Genomic DNA, 19,288 nt, shown 5'->3' with positions numbered 1-19,288 from the left:
TCATTTCCCTCCTGTGCCACCCTAATTGCTTTAAGTAGTACAGCTGCATCTAGCAGGGACAAATGGTCAATTTAATTAGGCAGATGGCAACCAGTCTTGCTGCAGGGTTTCAGGCAATCAAGGCCAGATTTGTGTAGGCAGTAAGGTCCCCTTCTGTTTAGTGCAGCAAGGTTGCTGAAGGAGTTGTATTCCTACCTTTATGATCCTGAGGATATACCTACAGAATAGAGTAAGAGAAGTTTAAGTTTCTCATTATGTTTTCTTCCTCCCTCCCTCCTGCATGTCCTCCTAGCTGCAATGATTCCCTCAGGGGAGTGCAGAAAAGCAGAAGCCCTAGCTTGGTGCGGAAGCTGCAATGATGCCTCCTTAGCAAGTAATTTCAGTAGCTAAAATGCTGAGTGCTAGGCTGGGGCTCCCTGTGCAGCACTCCATGTCTAAGGTCACTTAGGAATTTATGCCTCATTTCTTTAGGGCAGAGTGGTGTGAAGAAGGGACAGTTCTTTGAGTGAATAATGTGATATCGGCTCCTTAGTCATTTAGGCCTTGTAATGCTTATATGCCTTCAGCCATCTGGCCCAGCTAGACAAGTAGCTGTTGAGAATGAGTCTGCCCAATTTGAGGAACTGCTTATCCGTCCATACTTGCAGTGTATCTATGAAATGTGTTTAAGGATGCGGAGTGTGGTAGGCTGTTCTCCGTGAAACTGGAGAATAAATCTCAAGGAATAGACTCACGCCTGCTGCAGAAAAGCAGCATGATTCTTAAAGGCAGCTGAGTTCTCAAAAAAGGATTTTGCACTGTAAATATAACTCACTTTGGCTGCCCACCTTAGGGTGGAATTTGGTCCTGGATGAGTAGCACTGATTTGGGTCAGATTACTGTAAACATATCTTAGTGAAAGTGTGTCTGTTCCTGTGCTTTGGAATGTGCTGTAGCTGGGTAAATTTTAATGAGGAGTGCAAAAACAGCTGGATTTCTAAAGCATTCCTGGTGTAATTGCAGGTATGGGTTCTTCTTTAAGGGAACACAAATATCCTAAGAATCTGGTGATCTAGTGAGTTACAGGCCCTGAAGTCTTGAATTCCAGTTAGGTGATGTTGAATGCCCTAAAGCCTTAACATCCCAGAGCACCTTACGTATGCATTGCCTTGCTTTGGCATTTGTTAGTATCATTTTCCCTGTGCCCCATTGTATTTTGAGACGTTCAACCAGAGAGAAATTAGGTGACTTTAGATACCTGCTGGATCCCTGACTGAAACCATCTACAGTGCAGGTGTCTGTCTCCGCTAAGTACCCTTGACTCCTATTAGAGCTGATGAAGTAAAATAGGTGTTGGGTATGGTTTGTCTGATCTCTTTTCCAGGGATGAATCACACCTCAGAAGCAGTTAGAAGTCTAAAATTGATCTGATGAATCCAAGCTCTAAATATCTTGTCCTTGCGTCATCATGGTCAAGTAGAAAGGGCAGAAGTGTAACACTGTGTGCCAGTGATCTTCCTGATATAGGCTCCTGAGATTATGGGCAACTTTCTGAGCTCCAGAATATCATTTGTATCAACCGATGACTAAATATTTTATCTTTAGTTATATGGCTAAAACCTCATAGATGGAAAATAAACTTCACAGCTGCGTTTTGCTATCCATACACTCAGTGTCAGAACTGAACCAGCCTCAAAGCAGAACCAGTGATCTGTTGATGACAGAGCCATAGTATGCCTGACACTGTTAGCAATGGGGAAATACAGTAGTCATATTCAACCATTTGCCATATTTCAATATAAGTAAGTAAATCTGACCCATTTTTGTTGGCTTTGAGGTGTAATAGACTTCTGTTTGTATTCCCAGTAACTGGATAAAAGGTGTTGCTGACTGTGTTGCTTTGACAGCTGACATCGTTGTTTTCAAGGTCCCACTTCGGTTAAAATGCTGCAATCCCCTAGTACTCTTGTTGTGCAAAGCACTCTTGGTTCTTGCAGGTCCATCTTTTAAGAAATTAAAGCTTATTCTAGAAACATTTAGACTCTGTCAAGAGGCCCGACAAATATGTTGGAAGCAGTACCAGTTGATTTGTTTTTCAGTCTGAAATATATTGCCACAATAATTCATTAATGGAAACTTAATAAAATTTCCAAATTACCACATCTGCAAAATAGTTTTGAAAGAGGAAATAATGACCTTTGTAAAAGGCAAAAAATATTCTTTTGCCTTTTACAAAATCTCTTTCTATTCTTTTGAGCAGAATGATTAAAAAAAATTGCACAAAAAACCTCCTAAATTTATACAGAGAAAATTTGATGTCCATGATCCACAGAGTACCCATAGATATGGATATTCAGTTACAGCTTGATCATATCTCATCCCTGTGCTATGCTTATTGTGACATATGCAGTGGAGTCTGTAGGACTTAGACAGTCATTTATCAAATCTATTTGTACAGGACTATACTGATCTAATCAATAGATTTGTTCCAGAAGACTACATTTTACTGGGGAAAAATTATCATCTGATAAGTAATTGCTAGATCTTGTTCTATATTCACAGTGATGTAAAGATCTGACTTCAGTGCCTCTTTATTTTGAAAAGGCAGTGTATAGCAGGGGTATGGCACAGCTCTGTGAGAAAATATTTACATAGTAATGGTTTACTGCTTTTAGGAAAACACAGTAGGAGCAGATAAATCACTTAAGACGAAGCAATGACATACACCATTCTACAATTAAATTTAAGCAACAGCATGGTCTCCTTTTTTTGCTTTTAAGTACAGAGAGATACAAACTTCACTTGCATTCAGAATTTAGTTCATTTTAATCAAAAAAAGGTAAACCAGTAACTTTGGTCTCATGGTGGCTTTCAGACAGTTGGAACTGAAAACTGCCAGGGATCCAGAAAAAGAGCTTTTTGTGTGACAATTATAGCTGAGTTTCCAGACCAAAAAGCTACAGCTATTAGGGTTGAACTTTTGAGTTAAAGTCTTGTTCAGTGATGATGCAGGAGTATGTTTAAAAAAGCTAAAAATTCCCTTAATTATTTCTGATACAGGTTCTCGGTTCCCCCGCTCCCCCACAAATAAACTCCCTGCTCATTTAGACTCTCACGATCTTTGACTTTCATCAGAATGGCACCTGGTGCTATCACATTTGAGAAAAGTGACTTTGACAGCCCTTCAGGAAGACAATTTACCTCCATTTTACTAATCTTAGTGTTGTCTGATCTTGTTCTCCAGAGCCTTGCCTCAGTCTGCCTTTGTGAAACCTGTCCCCCTCTACATGTCCCTGTTGCTCCAGGGACCTGTGTCACCTCTTATACAACCCTTGTAACCAGAATAAACCTTCCCAACTCCCCAGGTCTTTCCTGCCTTCTTCCTTCCCCCACCACTAGCTCTACTAAAAAATCATCTGCCTGTATTTTTATTCCTTGCATCTAGCTGCTACTTCCTCCATTAGTTACCTTATAGGAGGCCTTTTATTCTGCCACCATCACTGAATTTACAGGAATCACAGTTCAGCCCTTGCCATTTAGAACATAACGCTAGCACACTGTGTTCCATGTTGGGCGTACCCCACGTTTCTCTTTATTATCTGATGCTGCAGATCCAAAAATAAGCAAAATTGGGTTATTTATTATATATTAATAATACCATCAGATAATGATATGCCATGCATTGCTACTGCTATCATTATTATCGTGTGTCATATAGTAAAAGAAGAAAGTTACTGCAAGAAAATCACAAAGAGCAGTGGTTTTAGAGGAGCCTACGTGACTCTGACAGCTCTAATAATTGGACTTGGCTTTTCATCATCTTAAGTGTTTCTGCAGATGTAACCCCAAGAGTCAGGAAATACAGAAGGAAAAGTTCCAGAAGGTTGTACAGTACCCGCGATATACTTTACACTGTAAGATTATTGCACTACACAAACATTAATGTCAAGGCACAATTTTAAACCAAAATGTGGGTATGAAAGAACAAGGTGTTTGTTTGCAGTGATATTTAATTCAACTCTGGGGACTTCAGCCCACTTCACGTGCAGTCTGCCTTTGTGAATGTTGCTTTTGGAAGGGAAATGGTGATGTGCAAAAGAGTTTCTTTTCTAATTTTGCTTTTAGCTTTTCTGGCTGCCTTCTATGAGGCTACGTTTGCTGCCAACAGAGCTGTGACTGCAGTATCGCAGGCATTCCCAAACTAGTTGCATGAAAGCTGAGAGCAAGAAAGTCATGTGGCAGGCACTGCAGCCACCGAGTATGTCCCAGTGTGATGGGCTGCTTTCAGTTGCTGGGTTCAGTCCGAGGCGAAGCTCTCAGATATTTTCATCCTGTAAGGTGTTGTTAAAATCACGGGTGGCAGAGGGAAGAGACCTTACCGGTGCCAAAGCACAGGCGGGGAGAGCCCAGCCTCTGCTCTGCCTGGCTGCTAGCTGGTGCCGCTGCGCTCGCCAGGCTGCTTGCTGCCCGCGCAGGAGGGCAGCGATGGTCGGCAGGGGATGGAAGAAGCTTCAGGTGCTGCGGGGATTCATGGGGGACATTGTGGAGGACTGGGGCATGTGTGAAGAAATGAGATGAGTGCGGTGGGGAATATGAAGAGCAAATCCATGAGAAATGAGGTTTCATTAGGTTTGCTGCTTGCTGAGCAATTTGGATTCATCATATTTTCCTCTTGTCAATTAACTGGCAAGGAAAATAAATTGACAGTGCCTACAGAGCCCCACTAGACTATGAGGCTCTTGCCTTGGTATGAAAGGATCTTTTGCATCCCCAGAACTTGCTCTTCAGATAAAATAAGAGGGGAATATAAAACTAACCTGTGGGAGATATAAAACTAGCCAATGGGAGAGCAGACTTTTCTTTGCCTTGGTACTCGCAAAAAAAAAATTGCAATAAATAAGTAAATATTTTGGCCAGAAATCCTAGAACACAGAGTTTTCTTGGAAAAAATATTTAAAAATAATAGAAAATTTGTCTGCTTGCTGGCTTCTGCTGCATATATTTTCTCCTGGGTGCTAAGATTGTGGCTGCTTTGTTTGTTAGGGGTTTTTTTTTGGGGGGGGGGGGAGGGAGAGAGAAGGGCAAGCGGCTGGGGGGATGGGGTGGGGTGTTACATTCCTGTTTCTAGAGCTTCTGTCCTTAACTAGCTTCTGCTGGGACAGGCAGCGAAAATGTGTACAGATGCTTAAGAAAACTGGATTTATTAAGGCACGCTAAAACACAACAAAACCAACAAAGCTGGAGCAGTGTTAAGTAGCAGAGAATAAATTTCAACCCTTCAGCTGTTTTTCTAATTTTCTGAGATAACTTTCCCACCAACACCAAGCAGAGGCATTAGTTCCTGGTGGGAATTATGTCCATGACAAGTTTAAGTCTAAATAAACCATTTCTTGCTAACTTTTTTTTTTTTTTACTGTGGTAAGAAGTTCTTGTTAGTGAGGCTGTGTAAGTTTCACCTTATTTCTGCCAATATAAATGAAAACTAACCAGTGAGACTTTTCTCACACTTAAAACAAGCAAAACTGCGCTCCTGAAGGTGCAGAAGTAAGCACCGGAAACTTCTGCTCATCTGGAGAACATTTTGGAATATGATGAGCAAGAAAAAAGGGGGCAAAATGTTTTGCAGCTGTAACTACAGCAAGCATGGCCACTGCCATCCCCAGTTTTGCTGTGTGTATAAATACTGTGTGTAAAAAAAAAAAAAAAAAAAGGAGTTGGGCAGTATTTTTATTACTGGCATTAGGAATATCTTCATCTTGAGACTCGTATGAAAGAAAATAAACCTTTTTTGTTGCTGTTGTTTTTAGATAACTGCTTTCCATATTATTTTCATCATATGAACATTTTCATGTTCATATTTCATCATTTCAAGGTTTTTGTCATGCATTTTGGGAGCCAGTGTCAGGGGTTTAAGGTGCTCCAGGTCCACATCCTTACAGACACCTCAGAGAAGTCAGGAACGCTCTTACAGCTCACTTCCATAATATGTTCAGTATAAATTCCCACTGCTGAGGAGTACAGTAAAAGTGATGCAAGATGTATTAAATTTGTATGAAGTCAAGTTGTTTAATGTTTCTACTGTTTTCAGTGGAAAAATAAAAGTCCAGGAAGATACCTACCAGGGGACAATTGGAACTATTGAGGGACTGAACCTGTTACACACTGAGGCAGAAGGAATGAGTAATTTTGTTAACAAAAATTAGTTGAGGACACTAATGGCTAGAGTCTGGCTCTAAAATAAGGCTGTTTTTCAGTGAAGTACTAAGCACACTTGTCATGGTATTCCTTAAAACACAGACTGGCAGCCATTTTCCCTATTCCCAAATGGTTGGTTACCGTTACATCTCATTTTGGTAGAAAGTCAATAATGGACCACATACATTATTTCTAGTTATGTGCTTGGGTAAGCTGTAGTTGTCAACGCCTGCTCAAATGAAATACGCAGAAGACAAAGTTTTGCAAGATGATGGTCTCTCCCTTCCTCCCTCTCTCCCTCCCTCCTCTTTTGGTCACCCTGGAAAATGGTTATTTTTGATCATGAGCATATCAATGATCTGGTCTATAGCACAACGTAGACTACAGTATCCTGTTGTGCAGCAATAGGAAGAAGGGGCTGGGAGGGCAGATTTCCCCAGGCTGGCTTCCTCCTGAGGCTACTCTTCTGTCACCTGCTACACCCCAGGGCAGGATCTCTACCTAGCAGGAAGAAGGGACCATCCTTGACTGACAGTTCCTTCAGCCTATGCTTTATTAACAGCCATTTCAGTACTAGCTCTTTTGTTAAAAGTTCTGTTTGTTGCCTGAACAATCTGCCTCTCAGCTGTGCTAATGGGACATTAGTATTTTTAATGGTAGAGGCAGGCAGTTTTAAGGCAAAATTGCTGAGTGAGCCACAAGTCAAGAAAACTTGAAATTTCTAAATAGAACCTGAGGTGTGGTTTGGATATTCAAAGATGTATATTTCTTCAAATCGTGATCTGCTTCAGTGAAAGCAAACCTGGGGATAATGTTTGTATTCAGACTGTATTCCAGCTGTCCAGACAGCATGAGTGTTAGCCGGATAAACTAGAGAGCAAAGACAGTCCTTGAGGCTGAGGTAAAGAATGGATATAAACCTCTTTCTTTTTTTCCATCTGTGCATCTCCCTCTAACTGAAGTGAATGTGTTAATATTTAGATTGTAGGAAATACATAATTTCAGTTATTACATTTCCTGGATTTACAGGATGATTTTGAGGAAACCAGCAAAGAAGAAGGCATTCTCTTTCACCTGTGTGGTGATACTTAAAAGTAGGGTAATGGACCATGACATCTGGGCTTTGCACCCTGACACAACCCCTAACTGGCAGGGGACACTTCCATTATACTCCATATACTGGAGAAGTCTTCTATTGACTGTTGCTAGCCAGAGGGCCCTTGGCACATAAGAGTATAGTGGCAGAGTCTCCGAACGTGGAGAGTCTCCTACCGGATTTGGACTATTGTCTTTAAGAAAATGTTTATCTTTATCTGTACTACTGAACTGGGGCTAAAGCGGAGAAGTTGTTCCTCCTTTCATGCCTCTATGGGAAATAGCCCAAACTCATTGGCTTGCAGTTCTTCAGTCTTAGGTTCAAGAGCCTGTAACATCAGTACTTGATTATGTATAAAGCCACAGTGAGTTGCAGATGGAGCCACATGTGGTTTTCCACTGAAGTTTTTACAGTCCCCATGCTTCAGTGAATGGCCAGGTCTATTTAGAGTTATGTCTGCTCCTTCAAAATAATGAACAGTCTTTTCTCTATCCTATTCAAATTATGCAAACTCCCATGCTTTCTGTCTTTCTGCAGCTTCATACATGGACTACTCTGGCATACATTGCTCTGCTGCTTATCTGTTCAGAGACAGTTTTTCCTTTCAGAAGATTAACAAAGTGCATGAAATATGTGAACAGCCAGAAAAAGACATCTAGGAATAGTGTGAGAAAACCAACTAACCTTTAGAAAGGTCAACCAAAATATTAGCTCCTTAGTTGTTAATATTTTATAAGTAGACTTTTTTGCTTAAAAAACAGTCTTTGGAGAAATGCTTGGTATTTCTGTGAACCCTTGATATGCAAATCTTAACTTTATGAACATCAGCTACTTAAAGGATTCACAACTCTTCTGTGAGGTGAAGGATTTTATAGATGAGCAGAAGGCAGAGGGACTGAAGCTTGCCCAGAGCTCTGCAAAAAATCAGTGACAGAATTGAAAAAAGAACGGAGGAATCCTGTCTTCTGCACTTCCTTGCTGTTTTTTTTCCCCTTCCTTATACATTCAAAATGGATGTTTTAAGAGCCCATGCCTCAGAAGAGCCCCTTACTCTCCCGTCAGCATGTAAAAGTGCTAATACAGAACAAAGGACACAACCCAGTTCATAATGCCATGGCTGAGTGAAGCTCCCAGGCCAGCTGTGTGTGGTGCCTCTGTTTTCCATGTTCAATAGAGTTCTCCCAGAGAGCATCCCACAACCTGTTCTGGTGTGTGTGTGTGTGTGGGGGGGGTTGTTTGTTTTTGTGTGTGTGTGTTAAGTCTTGGGTATCCCAGTTCCATTTCTAGTTAAGTGAAATACCCTGAATTATATTAGAACAACGAATGTGTTCTTGGTGAGAATGCTACAAAACTCATTTTAAAAAGCACCCACTTAGCCATAGCTATAATCAGTTTTCTTCTTTCATTATCTGATCCAGAAGATTCTCCCTGTCTGTCATGGCTTATGGAGAAAGATAATTTGCTCTTGCCTGTAAAGTATTTTGCAGGCCATCAGTGCTGTCTCTCTACTGATGTGACAACTCTTTGGGCTTCCTCTTCCTTTTTCCCCAGGAAAAAATAAATTGTCCAGTTCCCTTGACGATTTACTGATAACTGATTCATCATTTCCAATTTTAAAATTAGTCTCACTTCTTTGATTGCAAGCCACAATATCTCTCCATCTTTGAGTTTAGCTGATGGCACCCTAAATGCTGCGTTCTAGGCGCTGCCACTAGCTAACAGGGGAAAATCACTGAGATTCAGACTGGCACTGAGAGTAGCAGCTATTCATAGCAGCCTTTAAAATCATGATGTGAAGTCCTGGATCACTGAAGTTCATGGGGGTCCTGCATTCAGGCCAAGGCTTTACTCATGGAGGCTGCGCATGTGCATAGGTGCTCATGAGCCCTTATGCTGTAATGTGGCCAAATGGTGGCCAAATTAAGGTCTCTGCCCCTTCATATGACGACAACAGGACCCCAGTTTTCTGCTGAGATTTGATATATTTTTTTTTATCCCCTTGGAGTATGTCCATCCCTGGGAAGATGCTGGCTGGCAGGTATTAGGCATTTATACTTCTGGTTTTGTGGCGACAGGCTGAGTGGGGTCTGGCCACGAGAGGACGGCCTCCAGCAGCACGGCTGCCTGCTGCATGCAGGCTGCAAAACCCTCCACCAGCCCACCTGCCTTGGTGGCAGGCAAATTGTTGGCCTGTCCTTACCCGGTTCCTGGCAGGCAATACTGAAATGGTACATGGGAATGTTTGTCTTCATATTTTTTTTTTCTTTTTTTAAATAAATCTGTCAATAGAGCCAAACTAAAATACAGTATAAATATTTCCAGTTCTGTTTTAAATCCACTACAGACATGTTGCTGATGTTTGTGAAGCGCTTTAGACTGTGGGTTAAAAGGTGCCCCAACCAGGCCAAGTGTCTTCAGGCCTTCTAACACCACAGTGAACTTGCCTATTAATTTGTGAGTTGTATTCTATTTAAAAACATACAGACGTCAATGAATTTTGGTAAAATCCATGTGGTAACCCAATCCCCTTTTTCCGTATATATTTAACTAGCTAAAGAAGACTAAGTTGAATGCTGCATTCATATACTCAATATTTTAGAAAACATCTGTATTTTTTAAAATGTGCAGTTTCCATCTATCAGTACATAGAGCTCTTTCTTTAGACCTTCTAATTTTGGTGTATAAATGGGATAGTTGTGTGATTTATTATAAAAATTGAAACTGGAAACACATTCACCTTGGCAGTGATAGGTAACCAATTAGCCTGAATGATTAGGCACCACTAAAAAAAAAAAAAAGGCAATAAAAAAAAACAACATGGCACGATGGTGACAGTGACTTGCCAATTAAGCAGAATTAATAGAGAAGACAAGGCTGATGGTTAAACTCTCTTGGAAAATGACCTCTGCTGCAGCTGCTCCCTTGGCTGAGAATGGTAAAAAAGCACAGTGGTGCATATTTTTGTGAAGAGCACTGCTGTCATACAGTGGCTTGTACAGATCCAGCACTATGCACAGAAGAGCCAGAGTTGCAAAGCCCTGACTTCAGTGGGAGCTCCTTGTGCCAAGGCTTGCAAAATTTGGTAATGATGTTCTTCATTCATGCTCATCCCTCCAGAAAATCTTATTTTGTAGTTTATAATTTTGGTCCTGGAGACACAGCAGTATGTCCAGATGCTGCTAAAAATATGGTCCTTAATTTTTGTTTGGTAGGTTAAAGTAGTAAAGAATAGCTATGTTTATATGTGTGTGTGTGTGTGTGTGTATTTATATCTATCTATCTATCTATCTATAGATATATTTCTCTCCAGTTAAAATGTGCCATCCTTGGATTAAAAGAGGACAAGAATTTTTATGCTGATGCTTAGCTTAGGACGCTGCTGAATTTCCATCTTCAAGCTTTCCAGAGCTTGGTGAAAGCTTTCCTAAAAATAGGAATTGTCTGGGGATTCCTTGCGTCAGAGGGCTGATGGGTGGTTGAGAACTTTGTATAAGAAATAAACCACAAACACGACATTTTTGTCACAGCCCCAGTGATTCTGGCAAAAATTCCTGTTGCTTAGTAGCTAGCAAGTTTGCATCTGTTTTACTCCTACACTTTCAAAATTACTTGACAAACTTGCTGCTTCTCAGTGCAGGATAAATGGATCTCACTGACACAACTTGAACTTTTTAATCAGTGGAATATATTGATATCACTTTCTTTCCACACAAATGCCAGTCCATTACTCCTAAGAAGAAACGTATCTATTTTTGCCAAACTTCTCAATAAATTCAGCTATGCAATGTGTACAGATAACTGGATACTGTAAGTCACCATGGCATGACTATGATAAAGACAGAAATGCATTCTTTAAAGTACTGTTTCTCAAAGCTTTTGAAGGCACAATTCCTTTCTGTTTGATCTCTGAAGGCCTGAATAGTGGTTAGAATTTCATGAGATTTTTCTAATACTTCAGAGCCTCCTTTGAATCCTGTTGTGATCCATTGTTTGAAAAACAGTATTTTAAAAAGACTGCTGCAAGTGTTTGGCCAATTCTGCCTCTAAATGCTTCCACCAGAGATTGTCAATAACCTGTTTCTTAATAGCAGCAATAGTTCTCTTTTTGTGTGTGTGTTTCTTAAACATTATCCTCTGAGCAACTTAAAGCACTTAGCTTCACAATAGCTGTGTTAGACAATTTAAGCTGTTATCCTTTAACCTGGATGAGAATGTAGAATTTGGTAAGCCAAAAGAAATTTAGTTTTTGTATTTTATTGGTATAGGAGTGTTGCCTGTACGAAAACTTTCCATGTTGCAAATAGAAGACGACTAGATTCCTGAGGGTCATGGTTAATTCAGAGTTGTATTCATTTGTAAAATTGCAACACATGTCAAGTCTTGTATACAGAAGAGGAGAGACTTTTCTTAATGGGGCAAAAACTAATAAATCTTTCAGCGTGCTAATATCCTAGTTTGTGTGTTTAAATGAGGCAATAAGGATATTTTTGCATGCAGCGTTCCTGTAAGACATAAATGAAGTTAGACTACATTGATACAAAAAACTTTAGATACTTGTATTGTCAAGCTCTGAAAATGATCCATCAATGATAGAAATGTGAAGTTTACCCAATAAAATATCATACATTATCCCACTATGTAGTACAGGACAGGTGACAGGTATAGTGCACTGATGAATATATTGATATTAGCAGATAAAAGATATATTTGAGTTCAGGGTTAGTTCTGAGGATTGTTTTCCTGAGATGAGCTTTCTGATATCTGTCAATCATTCAGAAAAAAATACTGAGTATGATACTGGATGCTTTGCTTTGTTGAAGGAGCTGCTTGAATTTGGCAATGAAGCGTATTAAACTTGTTTGCTTCTGCTGTGCAAGTTTATATTGTTCTCTAGCATATCTTTAGTGAGACCTCTTACAGAAACAAGCCCAACAGAGAAACAGGCATTTAACTAGAAAATCTTCATTTGACTCTCAAAAGGAAGTTTAAGAAGGAGGTGGCAATGGATTGTAGGAGAAAAGGAAATTTCCTGGCCCCTTACTGCATGTGTGAATTATTTAGTTCTGAAGTTTTGAAGGTGGCTTCTAAGATTTGGTTGCCTTGTTTCAGACTTCTTGGTCTGGATTTTCTATGGTCCTGAGCATTCAAATATATGCTAATTAGGAAATACTAAGAACTCTATTGGCCCAAATTTTCAAGAGGTCTGTAATTCAGAGCAACTGTTTGAAATCTAAATTTAAGACAACCGTGCCAACTTTTCAAAAGTGCCAAATGCAACACAACTGAGGGGGAGCTATGGAGAGGAAAGTGTTGATGTGCTTTTGATGACTAGTGTCCCTATCTGGTCACCTTAACATTGAGACATGTTTTTGAAAGCTGGGAACTAAAATACTTACCTAAAGGTAGGTAGAGAGCAAGTAACTATAAAATTATTTGTTTTCCTTGCTTTTTTGAGATCTGTATACCAGATTTCTTCCTGTTCAGCAGTTGCTGATTGGGTTATCCATGAGCAGAAAACTGATTGCACACTAAGTATTTTAATTTTTAGACTGAAATACTTACGCAATTGCTTTCAGTGGCAAAATTCCCACTGAATTCTGTGTGGGCAGAATTTTGCCTCGTATATTAATTCAGCTTTCATTTGAGTATGTTAGTGCTTCTCTATACTGTCATCTTAGCTAATAATTTGTCCCAGCTTTAAATGACCATAGAGGTTTTTACAGCAAACTTAAAGGTTGACTGAGACCTGGAATTTTAACTCAATGATTTTCCATTACTTCACCCATGTTATTATATATAGTATGCCACATGTGTATAGAATAAAATGTAACCTACCTAGTGTCGGGTCATACTCCCAGATGAACCGTTTGGTCAGGAAGCGTACAACGAGAGCTGGAGGAACAAAAAGATTACACATGAGATGCACAAGCCATCAATTCATCCAATTTTTAAAGTTTCACACAGAAAAGCTTGCTGGCAAATGCTCAAGTCGCAGCTCTTCTGTGAGTAGAATTCAATGCTGCTGTTGGGAATAGTCAAGGTCTTTTCAATGTTCAAGGCCCACTTACACTTTTAGAAGGGGGAATGTTTTTAAAAATAAAAAAAAACCCTAACCATTTACATTTAACAATGTAGAACAAATGGTATCAGAAGGTTTTCAATGACAGACTCTAATTTTATTTTATTTATTTTTTGTCATGATAGCTTCTATCATTAAAAAGATGAAACAACCCTTCATTTGCAGTGCTATGAGCAGATAACATTTTAAAAAACATTAATTCTTTTGGATGCTTTAAATCTTTCATGGCCAATGGGAAAAGGGTTGGCAGGTTTTGAACCAGGATGCTTTGAAATGTCAAAACCAGAAGTGTTCAAAATCTTTTAATTCTTCAAAATCTTTCCCTTCAGATTTTAAATCTTGTGAGGTAAATATATAATTAGCTAAATAGTTTGCTTCTGTATTTCAGCATACTTTCCTTGCAACTATTTATCTTCCACATTTTGCGTATCTGTCACTGTGAGCAATCAGCTATAACATCTTAAAATTATGGTCAGCAAATATAATTAATGAATTTGGAAAAGTATAAGTAAAGCTTTGAATTTTAGAGCACTGGATAAATAGTTCTCAGTTTCAGTTTATGGAGTAAAATCTTGCTACTTATATTCTTATACACAATTTTGCCTGTCCTTTCACCCCTCATACTTGCACTCCAAAGGTTTTGTCAGGATATTGATTAAGTTTTAGCCATCTAACTTAAAATCAAGAAGTGCCTTGAATTTCTAGTGGTGTAAATGAACCATTCACCACTGCCAAGTATTCAAAATCCTTTCTGCATTTCTAAGATGGGGATGGAAACATCACTGCATTAGCAGCAAATGCAGTGATTTCAGCTATAGGAAAAGCTTTCCAGGTTGTCAGCCTTTGGGACTGTGTTCTGTTCTTTTTTTCAGTTGCAGGTGGCCAGCTGAAGGTGACATCTAAACCCAATTCTGATTCTTCTTGAAAAGAAAGCAATAGGAAGACCCAGCATCCCTTATTTCTGTGCCCAAGAGTAGGACAAGGCTCAAAACTCAACAGAACAAACCTAATTGTTTACAGATTTACAGAAGAACATGAGTTATTGGGAAGACTTAACTATGCCTTGTGCTTGGAGGGGGTAGTTAGAAGCTGATACCAAGGAACTGAGGTCAGTACACAAGAGGCAATTTCAAATCAGGGTTATTTGACAGGTGAATGTGGCAATTTTCATCCAAAGTAACTTTTCAAGTCCTAGTCCTAATGCGGGTATCATTAAACAGGTAGAAGATATCTCTGTAGCTTATTTTCAATCTGTAATGATGTCTGTACCAGGGATTTTCTTCCACATTTTACCTCAGCTGGAATAGTTTAAGCATCTTGACATTTCAAAAGTTGGTCATAACTGTTCTCTAATTGCTAGTAATTGGTTCTCTAATTGCTAGTAAAATACACAGCATGCTTGGGGTTCCTCCACCCCCCCCCCCCAATTTTGACTGGGGAAGTTATGCAGGGTAAGAGTTTTTCTGACATGCATTCAGAAGGCTCCTTAGCACATTCCTTTTAAAGAAAAAGGTTTGAAAAATGCTTCCAGGAGTACTGTAGCTCCTTAAGGTGATAAGCTTGCTTGCCTGAGGGTGCAGAACAAATAGCACTAGATCTCTTTCAGCTCATCCATCCTGGATGCACTGTGGTTTTCACAGATGCTCAGGATGGCAAAGTATTCCCAGAAAGGGTTAGCTGGTGCAGAGAAGCTAGTAGCTTCATGGAGGCAGAGTGGGCTCTCAAGTGGACTCTAAAGAGGGAGAATTATAATTTACTTTAATTTCAGAATAGAGAATTCATGTGGGTGTAATCATGGTCTTTCTTGTTTCTCAGCTATTACTATTTTACTGTTTTTAATAAGCACCACCCATGCATACATAGCGATGCTGTTAAAGGGGAGAAGAAAACCCCACAAGATGGCCTTTATTGCAGTGCATTTGCACCCTGCTGTATTATGATTTGGGAGGGCTCCTGTGATGCCAGCTCACAGGCGGCTAGCAAAAGCGTTTCACTTGCCGTGTAACCATTTAGGCACGTGGGCATGGTCTGGTCATCCTTCTGATTTTTCAGCTGAGCAGGGTAGCGTTTCCTGAGCCAAATACTTGTTGGTGTTTAAAAAAGCTGAAAGGCTCACATTTAATTTCTAGCCAGGCAGAAACTTGCTTTACCTGCCTTCTCATAATCACATTAAAAATAAAGCTTAAGACTTTGATATCTGAGTTCTTTCATGGACATACTCTGAAGGAGAAGCAGTGACATGCTGCCTGTGCTGCAATGCCTTATGCTGGAGCCTGGGTCTGGGCCTGGAGTAGCTAATGGAGAGAGGAAAGGCAGGGGAGAGAGTGGGGGACCTTTCCAACTGTTTTCATATTTAAACGTATTCCACTAATATGATAATCTTGTACAGTAGACTGAAATTGCTGGAGAGGAGGGTTGAAGTAATAAAGGGGACTGGAAGAAAATCAGTTAAGCACTAATGTCTGAGAGAGAGGCGGTGGACAGCAGCAGCTTGTGAGAAAAAGAGGGAGAAGAGCTGATTTCAGCAGTAGCCCTGATGAAGGAGGTGAGGAGGTGACAGGCAATAAAAAGGAAAGGTAGAACTGGACTGTGTCTGCTGAGATGAACCTGGGAGAACAGAGGTATGGTTCATATGCTGGAAGAAAAGAGACAGGCTTGCATGAGTGAAACGGAGGTGAAGAATAGGAGATCACAGATGTGAGCTCTGGCAAGGAGGGAGAAAGTAGGTTGTATTTGTCTCCAACAGGGAAGGCCTCTATGCAGAAGTAATAAATAATCATATACTTGGGAGGAAGCTGAAGGAAAGAAAGGAAGGTGGGGAAGAAGCTTGCCATACACAGGGCCAGATGGCAATTAGTTTCCCTTGCTGGCAGGTCTCAGCGGGAAGCCCAGGGAGTCGCTCACTAGGCATGGCTGATAACGAAGTACTTGCATAAGGCTTCCTTGTGCCAAGTGGAGGGAAGTATAGAGCCACCCCAGCACAACCTGGGGAGACTGAGCATCTGTTTCAGAGCCATGTGGCCTGTGCCAGTATATGTGCAGGGCCATATAGAGCTGCTGTCCCTGTGCGGCTAGCTCTGCTCAGCCTTCCCTCCCGTCTGGGCTGGCTGGTTCCTTCACTAGCAGAAGCCAGGATCAAAAGAGTTTAAACAGCCTGAGCTCAAAGTGCTCCTGCTGTCCTTCACAGCAATAGTCACAGTCCATCTTACAGTGCTTTTCCCTTCCACATGTTTTTACAAGACTGAAGATTAGTAGCTGTGTTTTACAGATGGAGAATATGAGATGCTCTTGATCCACCGTCTGCCTTGTTTATAAATGATTGCAAACTGTTTTGGACAGGAAGCGTCTTCACTTTTGTCTCATTAATGGTGCTTGGCAGCTAGGCCCCCGATATCAAGTTTTGTATTAAAACAATCTATGTGACTTTATGATCCAATTTGACTGAAAGGAGTCAATGAGAGGAGAGCTGGGAAGAGAGTGCAAGCACTCAGGCTGTCAGTGGCTAGACCAGCTTGCTGGCTCACGCTGCCTGCCCTAAAAATGATCCCTCTAGAACGCGGGTATTACTGTGGAGCCATTTGTTTATGTTGAGTTCACTTACTGCCAGATTACATCACTCTTGTTTTAGTAAAGCAACTTCTGCCAGCAGAAGAATCAGAAATGAGAACATTAAGAATTCGCTATACTTAGAACTATAGTACTCAGATTTCTGCCTTTGGCATAAATGACATTTCAAGCAAGGTAATAAAACTTACTAATGCACTTAACAATGCTGCATATAAAGAACTGAGATGGGAGCAACTTCCTTCACATGCATAGCGTAGGTGTGTGCACCCTGTTTTGTGACCCATCAGCTTTGTTTAGACCAGCTTAACTCTAATATTGGTAATCAGCTGAAAATACCCCAACACATGAAAAAAAAAATCCAACTGCAGTGGTTTGATTCAAATTAATATTGAGATTGTCTGAAATGCATTATTTTCTGATTAAATTAGATGACTAATTCCAGTGTTAATATTAAAACAGTCATTTCCAGTGCTCATCTATGAAGAGAGGAAATGCACTTTGAAGCACGCAAGATTCAGCTTCATGCAGTACCTCAGAGAACTGAATTTCATGGTCTTGCACTGAGACTATTCCAGGCCCTTCCCTGAACATTTACGGCTTGTGAAACACATGAGCGTGCAGACTTAGAAGGAAAGAATCTCCAGCAGACTGTAATTTGGATTCCTACTGTGCTTTTCGGAGACATGACCGTTACCTAAGGGGATTGATGTAATGTCCCAGCAAAGGAAGAATAGACTCATGTCTCCTTCTGCCTTTACTTACACTTGCACAGGGTTTATATTAGGGTAGAACTTGTCCTGGGACTTTCACTCACTCATGTTAACCTTCTGCCTTAGAAGTTATTCTTGGAGAAGAAACACGACTATCTGTCAAATACATTCACAGTGTAGCTCCATTGAAGACAATGAAGTTATACCAGGAATTAACTTGGCATATAAACTGAGACTGTCAACCACATAATTAATCAATCTTTGGGACGTATGTGGCTGAGTCCCTTACTCAGCTTTAAAAATCTCAGCCCACATCTTTTGGAACATTTGTTTTTGAAACCATTGAATCTTGCTTTAGATCTTTGTTTGGATTTAGTAACATATAAATGCTCTGGCTAGATTTACAACCTGCCTGAATACATGTCTTCATGAATTTATTATTGTTCCAGCTAATACAAGCTGAGCTTATGGTGGGAGGAAGAATGGAAGCAGGGTTTCATTTGAAAAACACCCCCTCTCCCCAAAAGCTACAGAGTTCAAAGTTGCTCTAAGAAAAATAACAGTTCTCCACAGTGAAATAATTGAATGATGATTCTTTTATGCCATGAGAATTTTCAGCTATAAAAATGGTCTGAAAGTAGCCACATTATTTAACATATCAACAAGTCAGTTCCTGGTGCCATGACAATGTGTTATCAGTAAGCCATATTTGGCAAGAGGAACCAAAGTGGCTAAAACCAGTTGTTATAATGATCAAAAGGCACTTTCATGAACGAAGCAATTGATTTTTTTTATTATGTATACATATTTTTTTAGATAGTTCATCTCCTATTCATCCTCTCAGAGGCCCTTTGTGTATTGGATTTTTAATTGCCTTGGAGCACATGGCAAGCCCAAGTCTGCAGGATGGCAGAGCTCTATAGTATTTTGGCATGTAGTGTGGTACCTCTTTCAAGAGCTTCGTATCCAGTTCTGAAAGGGAATGGCTTGTTTTAAAACCATTACCATGAGACTTTTAATTTGCTTCTAAAATTGCAGTTTTTTCAGGGAAAAATATCAGTATGAACTTATCATTTTCTGATCTTGGCTATGTCGTGGATGTAAACATGCAGTCTTTGCTTCTGTCTCTGTATTCATGATCTGTATTTGACTCTGTTTTGACAGTCTCTCTGTTAATTCAGTGACATGGGGTATGAGTGGTGCCTGAGTCATCAACAGAAAGTTTTCTCTGTGCTCCATGCTCTCTTGGTCTGTTCACTGTGGTCGAGACCCAACATGCTTGCAGTAAGCTAGAAGGAAAATTTAGTGGAGCGAGATGAGATTGGGGTGGGGGGTTGGGGGAGGAAGAAAGGGAGACCTGTATTCAGTATAAAAAATGATCTGTTTTAGCCTGTCTTGCTGTTTCATACTCAGCATATTTTATGCATATTTTAATCACTGTCTTAAGCAGTGAACTCTTCAGAGAAATTACTGTGTAAGCTTGTATGTTTTATTTTTCCTGTAACAGCATAGTGAGGTCCCCGCTGACTGAACATGATCATAGAAATATCAAAAGTATATATTATTTGTAACAGTAAATACAGGTTAGGGCTGAACTGCTGTGTTACAAAATGTGTTGCTCTTGCCTTTCAGGAGGTTATGTTATTTAGCGTAACTTCAGGC

At 40.1% G+C, this 19,288-nt stretch overlaps 1 protein-coding gene across 4 annotated transcripts in view; it reads right to left on the bottom strand.

Annotated features, from left to right (window-relative positions):
• The window catches only part of RERG (RAS like estrogen regulated growth inhibitor), a 110,956-nt gene that overhangs the window by 5,898 nt on the left and 85,770 nt on the right, over positions 1 to 19,288 (bottom strand). For 3 of the 4 annotated variants that reach the window (XM_067306698.1, XM_067306689.1, XM_067306681.1), the window contains exon 3: positions 13,106 to 13,162. In XM_067306698.1, the coding sequence (XP_067162799.1) occupies positions 13,106 to 13,162 (57 nt within the window). Of the gene's footprint in view, positions 1 to 1,796; positions 1,854 to 13,105; positions 13,163 to 19,288 lie in introns of those variants that run through there. The other variant, XM_067306708.1, reaches the window with a different exon arrangement.

The sequence above is a fragment of the Apteryx mantelli genome, chromosome 1, assembly GCF_036417845.1.
Source record: "Apteryx mantelli isolate bAptMan1 chromosome 1, bAptMan1.hap1, whole genome shotgun sequence".
Classification (NCBI taxonomy): Eukaryota; Metazoa; Chordata; class Aves; order Apterygiformes; family Apterygidae; genus Apteryx; species Apteryx mantelli.
The sequence above is the reverse complement of the archived record's forward strand: the minus strand, read 5'-3'. Positions and strand labels throughout refer to the sequence as shown.